Source organism: Oncorhynchus keta, chromosome 29 (genome assembly GCF_023373465.1).
Source record: "Oncorhynchus keta strain PuntledgeMale-10-30-2019 chromosome 29, Oket_V2, whole genome shotgun sequence".
Classification (NCBI taxonomy): Eukaryota; Metazoa; Chordata; class Actinopteri; order Salmoniformes; family Salmonidae; genus Oncorhynchus; species Oncorhynchus keta.
This window is the reverse complement of record NC_068449.1, coordinates 36390231-36401321: the sequence shown is the minus strand read 5'-3', so window position 1 is coordinate 36401321 and position 11091 is coordinate 36390231. Positions and strand designations below refer to the sequence as shown.

General features: G+C 40.6%; 1 protein-coding gene across 1 annotated transcript; it reads right to left on the bottom strand.

The window, feature by feature from the left end:
* Positions 1-5846: 5846 nt before the first annotated feature.
* Positions 5847-8635, bottom strand: nkx2.1 (NK2 homeobox 1). Its single transcript, XM_035742279.2, has 2 exons — positions 7986-8635; positions 5847-7169 (listed from the first exon to the last, which is right to left on the bottom strand). The coding sequence occupies exons 1-2, from the start codon at positions 8350-8352 to the stop codon at positions 6502-6504; spliced, it is 1035 nt and encodes a 344-aa protein (XP_035598172.1). The 5' UTR covers positions 8353-8635; the 3' UTR covers positions 5847-6501.
* Between the last annotated feature and the right edge of the window lie 2456 nt (positions 8636-11091).

The window sequence follows — 11091 nt, the reverse complement described above, 5'->3', positions numbered from 1 at the left end:
GTCTTTGTGAGACTCAGAGTAGTTGAACAGATGATCTCCACATGTGTTCCCACCGTGAAGCATGGAGGAGGTGTGATGGTGTGGGGGTGCTTTACTGGTGACACTGTCCGTGATTTATTTATAATTCAAGACACACTTAACCAGCATGGCTACCACAGCATTCTGCAGTGATATCCTGTTTGATTTGCGCTTAGTGGGACTATCATTTGTTTTTCAATAGGACAATGACACAAAACAAACCTCCAGGCTGTGTAAGGGCTATTTGACCAAGAAGAAGCGTTGTGGAGTGCTGCATCAGATGACAAGGCCTCCACAATCACCAGACCTCAACCCAATTGAGATGGTTTGGGATGAGTTGGACCGCAGAGTGAAGGAAAAGCAGCCAACAAGTGCTCAGCATATGTGGGAACACCTTCAAGACTGTTGGAAAATCATTCCAGGCGAAGCTGGTTAAGAGAATGCCAAGAGTGTCCAATGCTGTCATCAAGGCAAAGGGTGGCTACTTGGAAGAATCTAAAATATATTTGGATTTGTTTAACACTTCTTTGGTTACAAAATGATTCCATATGTGTTATTTCATAGTTTTGATATCATCACTATTATTCTACAATGTAGAAAATTGTTTTTTAAAAAAGGTGTGCCCAAACTCTCGACTTGACCTGTATTTATAAAACATTATTTGATAAAACATTGAATTTGGCCTTACTGATATCATGATGTTACCCCTTAGAAACGCATTGAATAACTGATTCATACAGTACACAGACAAACAGATAGTCCAAAGATAAATCAAAAGGAAGTATGTTCTGAAGTGGTTGTCCTGTATCTATGAGATACAAGAAAGCGCAGGGAATTTTTTTTATGTTGAAATTATCTGTATAGCTTTGACATGGAAATGCCCCATTCACCTCCATTCATTTTTCAGCCCCGTACCTGGTTACCTGCAGAGGAGTCCCATGACGCGCGTGGGGGGTCGTAGAGTAAAACGGAGAACACCATTATTTTGTAGGCCAAACCATTCAAATGCTACAGACGTTTTCGTGAGAAGACCGATTATCCGGATGTCTCCCGTTCTGACAAACAGTGGATATATCTCTGCCACCTTCCACCACAGATCAATCTTCATTTTTATGGGGATTGTTGTATTATGCTAATTAGAATCTAGGGGATATTATTAAAATATATCTGAAGTCAAAGGTGTAAAAATATCGAGGCCAAATGGGAGACACTTTCCAGAACATTTTGCTTTGTTTTGCATGCCAGTTTGTTTAAAGATCTGTTTACTTATTCCAAATATTTCCCTGATTGGAGATGCATGTGCATATGCATGCCATATGGTCAAAGGTTGTAACACTTGACTTAATTATCAATTGAGGAGCAAAACGTTGATGCGTTTAAGACAATTATGGTTTTCCACTTGATTAACATTGGATTCATTTATCACAGGCCTACAACTTAACCTGAAGTTAACCATTCTACCTATTGTTCCTCAACTAAAATATCCTCAACTAAGGTGGTCTAATGGCTATAGTGCACTGATAGTCTCGAAATAATGAGGGTATACCACACAGGTTCTATAGGCTGCCCAAAATATATTTTTGCATTTTAAATGACAGTAAATAAGGGAAACAAACGCGCAACTGAAATATGATTGCCTTGAGATTAGGAACTAATTGCTTTTGGGTTGGTGGAGACCTGGGGAGTATAAAGCAAGGAGGACTTGCCGGAGTTGTACAATGTGTCTGTCTAAAGACCAGTCTTAAAGAGAGCAATGAGAGCACACACGCTTCCAACAAGTCATTCTGAACAGCAACAAGCCCAACAAAAAGACCACACACCGCGCCACAGACATGGTAATAATGTAAGCTTGAGCCTCTCAGAGCTCATCCTGAACAAAACCACACCAACAAAATACTTTAATCGAACGCTTTTCTGTTCTATCTGATGCTGCAAAGGGTTCGTTTGAAAATGCCCCGAATTCTCACTGAATTAAAGTTTTAGGGAAATGGTAGGACTTTAGGACTATAGTACCAGATCCCAATAAAAATAGATATTGAGTTAGCAGACAGAGGACTGAATTTCTTTAGAAGTTGAGGATGCAATGAACATTTTGGGATTTCTCTCTTATAATAGAGCTATAGTCATAATTCCACGTAAGTGTGTGTGAAATATTCAGACTAATTTCCAATCCACGAGTGACGTTAATGGGGTCAAATCATGTGCTCCGGTGTATATCAAATGTCCTAATAATGTATTGAAATGGACAAACAATTGGAATGTGTTTACTCAACACAATTAAAACCAATAAAGTATTGATACAATGTTAATTAACGTATATCATACTGGTAGAAGATGTGTCGATTAAACAAGCATACTACATCAGTTTGCAGACAGCGGAGATCTCCTTTTACGCATGTCGCCATAGAACTAATATAGGACAGATGATGGGTTGAAAATACGTCTTATACGGTTGACATTTTCCTGGCAGGCATATATAGACTGCCACACAGACGGGATGTGATGCTTAGGCAAAAGGTAAGAACAATGTTGAGGGTGAGAGGTTGACGTATATAATATCAAACATCAAATTGAGCTAGCACAGAGCAAATAGGCTCTATGCCCAGAATGCTAGAGGCTTGTACAATATAGTTTATATAGAAAATAATCGACGAAAAGCCCAATTGGTTGAATCATCCACTTTAAGTGAAAAGTAGAGCGCCAATACAATCAGTGCCTCATTCAAATCCTTGCACTGCTGCGCTTTGACGCAGGGTTACGACAGGCGTTTGGTGCTCTGTTAATTCCGTTGATTATTCCTGACATTCGATTAGTAGCCTATATTTCAAATAAATATTAGTCTATTCGTAAAGTCCTAAAATCTATTCAACAATGCTTATTCCAAATCATAATTTAGCGAGATAAAGTGAACCGTGTAAGTCCACTGGGCACACACTGGTTGAATCAACGTTGTTTCCATGAAATGACGTGGAACCAACGTGGAATAGACGTTGAATTGACGTATGTGCCAGTGGGATGAGACGTCTGTAATCGAGCCGAGAGATGTACCAGCGACTTGTTTTACAGCCAGGGAAACCTCACTGCACCTGTGCCATAATGCCCGAAGCCGATTCAAAGGAAAACTGACTACGCTAGGCTATTCACCTTGTGTCGAAGAAAGCTCTTGCTCAAAAACCCCATTGCGACCAAAGGCGTGCTTCCAATAATGGCTTGTCATAGCCCAACGCTGCAATGTAGCCAGGACCGGGCAAGCGCATGCACAACCACCTGTGTCATTAGTCTTATCAAAATCAATAAGCTATATTGAAACTAGGTTAATAATCCCTTTAGGTCAAATGCACAGTATTGAAAAGAGCATTGCACTAAATGTGAAGTGTTTACCATTGGTTGGCATGAGTCTGAAATGCTGATGATGTAGGATGTTTGCTTGTTTGAAGTGCAACTCGTGTGAGAGCTCATTAAAACATAATAATCAAGTATACAACTATACTTTTCTCCACTTGATAGAAGTGTTTGATGAGAGTATTATATTGTTTTTCATATGTTTGTACAATCTGCTGCTTGAATCAGCCGTTTGATAATTGCCAAAAGACGATCTCATGATGTCTGTCAAGTGTCTCAAGTTTACGTATACATATTCTAAAGAGCATAACGCAAGTATCCTGTCATAATGCATGGAAATAAAGAGAATATCGTGTAACCGTGGGCGTCGTATAGCATACTGAAATATTTATTTAGGGGCCCAGTGCGGATAAGACGAAAGTATTTTGAGAAAGCACTTTGGGTCGTTGTTCAATCGCTTAGCATTTGCGGGGGGAGCACGTATTGGCTATATCAAACAAGTCATGACATGATATACTTATCATAAAGACTACAAAATACTTGCAATTCCCATAATAATCACAATAATAAATCATATTAATATGAATAGTATTAATAATCTATACCAATATAATATCATAATATAATAATATCAGTTGCAGGAAGTATGTTACGTCAAGGTAATTAACAGCTAAATTACAAGAGAACACACAGCTAGTCCTTCCACACTATGGACCAATGGGCCCGTCTCAAAGAATTCATTTGAAATGTACCATTTATATTCTGGAGTATGTTAAAACCTTTTCGATTAAGAACCGCAAAATCTCTGCCCCACGGCATGCAAATGATATGACGCGCTAGAGTCAAATGCATGAACATACTCAGTCAAAATAATATCCGATTTGATAGGTCTAGATTTAAGTCTCAATCCCCGTGCAAGGCTGGCAATTTCATATGGTTTAGACTCGGGTCACTCTTCTGCGACATGTTTACGTTGAAGTTTGCAACAAACCAAAACAAATATCATAAAAGAGACTATTAAAGAACCCACTGGGCACAGACATCTTGTTTTGATTTACACTTGGTTGAGTTGTCAACAAAAGTGAATTCAATGTGAAATCAACAACAAATGAACCATGTCATTGGATTTTGGTTAAAAGTTGGGTGAAATAAAATCCCTTAAATTGGTGTCTTTTTGCAAATCCACGTTTTCCACGTTGTTTCAAGTCATCACATTTAAAAAAATGTTTTTTTTTGTTGAAATTTTGTTGATTCAACCAGTTTTTACACAGTGGGAAATAGTGACCAGGACCTACGTGCTATAGATTTAGAACAATTCAATAAAATAGGTAGGCTATCGAAAGTTTTTGTTGCAAATCCTATAGGTTAAAGGCGATTGATTTATTAATAGGCCTACCGCGTAAAGAGTGGCTATGGGCACGCTATTTTCCTTTCAATCCGAGTTGACTGATTGATTATTGATAAACGTAAGCCTACCTCTGATAAGAAGCGAAGAGATTTGTCTTGCGAAGTTATTTGAGAAGAATACAGTTGTTTGGGCAGGGATTTGAACGATAAGACTTCCTTTCAGCCAACGCGTGTTTGATCCCCACTGTTAAAAAGAACGCCTCGGGGCCTCACCTAACTGACTCACCCAAACCAGAAACACACAGGCCCGCAGCCGAGAGAATAAGAAAGTTAGAACCAAAGGGCCGCCGACAGCACACAATGGCCTGGCCTGGGTTTACTCAGCGTTATCCAAGTGAGATACTGTGTACACAATTATCCATTAGCTTAATATACGATTTGTGAAGAGCCGCGTTTTGTAGGAACGGTCACAGAGATCCATTAACCTTATTACCCACAGTCGTTGATTGTAGCTATAATAAACGTGACGAAAAAAACGTGGAATTGTTAGCAATAGGCTAATAGCAATGTAGGCTAGTCTACCAAGCAGGCATATTGTAACAGCAATTTGGATTACACCCAGTCAAGGAACAGGTTTTCATTAGTCATGCATTGCTTATATGCCAATGTTGTGTGCGGTTAACATAGGCTATTCTAATAAAACAGATAAATAATGTCGGTATAAATTGAGGCCTACTGAATCGAAAAGCTAAAGTAGGTTATAGACACTGTTTTGGGGCAGCAGGTAGCCTATTGTTTAGAGCGTTGGGCCAGTAACCGAAAGGTTGCTGGATCGAATCCCCGAGCTGACAAGGTAAAAATCAGTCGTTGTGCCACTGAACAATGCAGTTAACTCACTGTTCCTCGGTAGGCCGTCATTGTAAATAAGATTTTGTTTTTAACGGACATGCCTAGTTAAATAAAGGTTACATTTAAAAAATACATTAAAAATAACATAATAATAATAATAGTAATAATAATAATACGTAGAAAATTATGTTGTTAATAGGCCTATATCATTTTCTGAAAACACATTTTCAAGGTTTCTCGTAGGCCTATATATTCTTCTCTGAAACAGTATACAAATCAATTTCAATAAATGGATGTGAATTATTTTATTTCCATAATTTATTAATAGGATTGTTTGGCTGTATTTAAGTAAAATATCTATATAAGTTACAAGTAAATAAAACGTACAAATACCGATAGAACTAAAAGAACCAACAACAAACCATCAAAAGCATAAAAACTTTGTACAACAGTTTGCTAAAAACTAGGCTATATGTTCAATTCAAAACTTTGACAGAAATATACAAGCTACGTTTTACATTAAATCTATTATAAACCAGAGCCTTCTGTGACAAAAGTTGAAAAGCACCCACAGTTTTTCTATTGAGACCTTTAGCCCAATGACCTACACACAGGAGAAGGCCTACCTCTTGACGTAAGCCTTTTATACCTTCTCAGTATAATTTACATAAATAAAAAAATCCACCTTCAAGGCGAGTCTTGAAATCGCATGTACTCGACACTTCGTCTTTCAAGTTTCTTTCTTCCCCTCCTACTGTCCGCATCCAACATGGCTTTCCGAAAGAGTAAATAACATTTTAGAAGAGCGTGAACCAAATGCACCAAGTGGTGTTGTTGAAAATGTATACAAAGTAAACGAGTTTGTTTAGTTTGTCTGTTGAGGGACTTTTCTGCGAAAGCTTTGACAACAGTGTTGTTTGTTTGTGATCATAGTTTGTCTTGCTGTCACCATGTCCGGCCGTATAAGAGAGCAGAACACTGCAGGGCTGTCCCGTACTCGGCGCTGGATGAGTTCAGGTGAGAGAGACTAGCTACCTGGGTCTGGAGAGACGGCGGGCTGGTCGTATGATGTGCTAGGTCTGGAGAGTGATCTGCGCTAACCACCTGCTGGCCCTGGTGCTGGCCTAGGCCTGAACCATTACTGGACATGATCATAACATTGGCCCCTTGCTGGTGGTGTGTCTGGACAGTAGTGGTTGGAGTGTGGGCACTGCCTTGGCATGGCTTGCCGTCTTTGACCAACACCGGCACGGCCACCCGCCGAGGGGACTGCTGCTGACAGGAACTATTATCCTGTTGCATCTGCTGCTGCGACACTTTGTCCTTAGCTTGCCTCTTCATTTTATACCGGTGGTTCTGGAACCAGATTTTGACCTGGGTCGGGGTGAGGTGGATCATGCTCGCCAGGTGCTCTCTCTCGGGCGCCGAGAGATACTTCTGTTGTTTGAATCGCCGCTCGAGCTCGTAGACCTGAGCCTGAGAGAACAGCACGCGTCTCTTCCTTCTCGGGGTGCTTGACAGCGGGCCCATGCCTTTGCCCACATCCGCGAGGGAGCCGAGGCTGCCCATGCTGCCCATGTTCATGCCCGAGGAAGAGCCCATGAAGCGGGAGACTGAAAGCAGAAATAGGCCAGTGAGATGATGATGATTATGATAACAATAATAATAAAAAATAATATTATTATAACGCTTCAATACCTTTAACCATAAAATAATACTCAATGCGAATGAATTGAATTTAAAACGTGTCGGAATATGACCCTTCCTTAAAAACTGAGGCTAACATGATCACGTCACTCACAGGTCTGTCTCCTAATGGACAAATGACCTAACCATAATTTAGTAGCCTATTTTAACGGAATTATATGGTTTATATATTTAGTGCAATCAGATGAATAATAGGCTAATAACGCATTCGATACACCCCCACGTGACAGGTGCATTAACCTCTGTGGGCTACTCACAATAGAGTAGAAACCAGCAACAGGTGTCTGTAATATATCTTTACAAACCGGAGTGACAATACTCTTAAATCAAATAGACTATTAGAAGCATCAATCTTGACCGCGGGAGCCTAAATGTATCATAAACGGACATTTTCAGGTGGTGTCAGCTTTCTATGAAACGTGTTCCTATATCCATGGTAAACATGATATTGGTAGACTGGCAAAAAAAAGGCACAGAGTGGGTCACTAAATTGGGCGATTAACAATGAATATACCTAACACTCCCTCTTAGTGAAACAATAACCTATCAGTATCGATGCAAAAACTGGAAGCAACAACAAATAGTTTCAGTCATTTCTATCACTCATTTCAGTGCAGACTAGAGCATATGGCTCTGTTGTAGACTAGCGTACGTGATGATGCGTAATAAAAAAGCTATACCCTCAGCTGTTCGGCTTCATGCAGACTAAAAGGTATACTTACTCGTGGAGAATCGCGGGTCTGTGTTGGCTCCGTACCAGCCGGTGGCAGTGGCGCTGCCTCTCATACCGTCCTGATAGGGAGGCAGGTCGCTCATGTTGCCTAGGTTGCCGTTACAGTAGCCCCCCATCGCGGTGTGTGACAGCTGGGACACCCCTGCCGCGGTCATGTGGTACGCTGCGGACACAGTCCCGTTATGGCCCATGTGGTGCTGCTGCATCGCCGCCTGAGACACCTGCGGTTGCCGGTAAGACGCGAGAGGTACCCCTAAGTTGTTATTCTCCATACTTACTTTCTTGTAGCTCTCCTCAAGAGGACTCAAGATATCGGAAACAGAAAAAGGAGTCGTATGCTTAGGGCTCATCGACATTGTTCTGGGGCAGGTGGAGAGGGGAGAAATTAGAAGGCTAGGCAATCTCTCCTTCTGTTTTTTTGGGGGGGACCAAAGCCCCTCGCTCTCTCTCTCTCTTTGGTTCCTGTTGACTCAACGTCGATCCTTGCTAGATGAACACGTAGGTAGGAGAGTCGACTGAATTCCGCCTTAATTGCATTGAGTGGGAGCTGAGCTGGGCTGAGCTTGGTGCTGCTGGCTTCCGTTTGTTTTAGCAGGGTGCCAGGTTTAAGTCTAGCATCAGAGGCGGGGCATCACCAACTAGGGCAACAATACAAAGCAGCTCTATCCTCCTCTCCTTTCAACCTCGTTGCAGCCAAAGGCATAATTTGACTTACATGTTGGCCAAGCTACAGAATGCGCTCTGCAGCTTCCCTCCCACAAATCCATAAACCAAAGTGCATGCACATTGGCTACCTGTGTATTATAGGCTATTGATAGTAGGTAGGCTACTTTATTAGCAGTAGGTAGGTGGGTTTGTTGTGTTGTGGTTGACAAACACGCAGCAGTATAATGATAGCAGTGTGTACATGCACCACAATGCACTTTATTAACTGTAGTGATGTTTACGAAGACCTCTTGATGAAAAGGGGCCTAGACGGACTTGAGAGTCTCATAGCTGGGGAACCCACCCCGACCACTTCCCAAATGGCACACTATTCCATATTTAGTGTACTTTTTTAAACCACGTTTCGCTGCTGATGGTCAATAGTGCACGATAGGGAATATAGGGTGCCATTTAGGACACAAGCTCTGTACTCTGAGAAAAGCTTGAGTTGAACTAGTGACTTTTAATGGGCGTGAGAGGCATCTGGTTGATTGCAGACGTGTTTGCATTATGCTCGCATCTTAATCAAACATGCAAAAGTGCACTTGCTCTCTGCTACAAGGGAGGAAAATTGACGGATAAGTAAACAAATACACTTCCGCGTGTTAAGTGGCAGCGCGTGAATGATTAACCTCTTTTCTATTTGTTATCATTAGTTGAGCGCGAGGAGAGAAAGCAGCGTGTCACCCCAAAATCCGGATGCTCCACTCGTCTCCTCGTCTCAGATCAGACAGCCATGCAGCCAGTCAAACGAAAATGCGTTTCAGGAGAGGCTCTCTTGTAAAGTTAACGGCGCTCAAGTATCTGTACTCTCCTTCTGCAGCAGTAGATAGGCAGGGAGAACCACACCACACGCCAGGTAGTCGTCCTCAGTGAGCCGCCTCTCGCCCTGATGCCCAAGGAGCCATAATGGTCTAACTCAATCAGATTTCACTGCTCATGGATGCGTAAAAGTCAAATGTGCTTAGTTTCCCCTTCACCTTTCCAACGAAAAATGATACTACAGGGAAAGTCCGCAGTCCTGGCATGACCATAGAATTCGATTTTTCCTAAACTATTTTCATGTCAAAGGAAGAAATATTTGGTGTAGTTACGCGCGCTATAATCAAAGGACAGTGTTTTGTTCACTTTATTCAAGGAGCATGACAAAAATGTTATATACAAATAAATTGAAGAAAGTAGGCTAATTGTAGCCTATAACTTTCCATTATTGAGGACGTTGTACATTGATGTGGGTGGAATACAACAACAATAATAATAATAATAATAATAATAACATGGTTAATCAATCTGTCTGCATGACTTGACGGTTGATTATTGTTTTGTTATTTTACAACAACAACAAAAATGTAAACAATTGTTGTTGTTATTGTACGTAGCCTAAAGCCTCTGATTTTGGTTGTTGCTTTATTACGTCATTAATGAAGATGCCTTTTTTACAATTTGGCTACGATGACCTAAATGATGCCCCTTGCGTGAATTTCTTATCTCTCATTTGCGTTGTCATAAACATTGTCTTTATACGTGCTTTGTTTCATATGTATTATTTATGCAAGGAAAAACTAAAACTGAAGTATAACATCTAAACGTATACAGGAAGGCAGTAGATCCACTTTCATGCCTTGACACCCCACGAAATAAACAACTCACCCAATATTAATCACATTTCATAATAATAACTGTTATAAGTGTTCATTATTATTATGATTGTTATGATTGTTATGAAATTAAACTATATGAACAACCATAGTCCTGTTAATAGAAACAGCAACAATACTAATAACACTACACATACGGTTATCACTATTACTAGCCTACTAACGATAACGTCATTATTACTGTAACAGTGTTCTCGTTGACATCATCATCTCCAATAGGCTTTTCTAAATACATTGGTATGACAGTCAGAGGACATATCCTCGTATCGCCTCAGCTTAAGCCTGCATGCGGTTGTGGAAATGAATTGGCTAGGATATAGTGTAATGACCTAAGATATGTTGGATGGATTTATACATTTCGGAATGCAAAGGAAGAAATCTGATTTGGCTATTTACTTGATTTAAAAAAAATGTAATTTCCAAGATATTCAGGAAATTATAGATGGAAATAGTTTGGTAATGTGCAGTCCTACTTTCAATGTTTTATCCGTACCGCAGTGCACGCTGGAGATCATTTATATAGGTTTATAAACGAGAAGAAAACATTCAATTGATGTGATGTCGAATAAAACACATCGAGGAATTTAGGAAAGCAGAACAAACAGTCCCGGTGTTGATAAGCCTTTCTCGTTTGGATGTCGAGGCCCTGGACATACATTGGGCCGAAGAAAGACAGCAAGACAGCGTCTTCTGGTGGCTATGATGTGAAATACATATTGAATAGATGTCTAA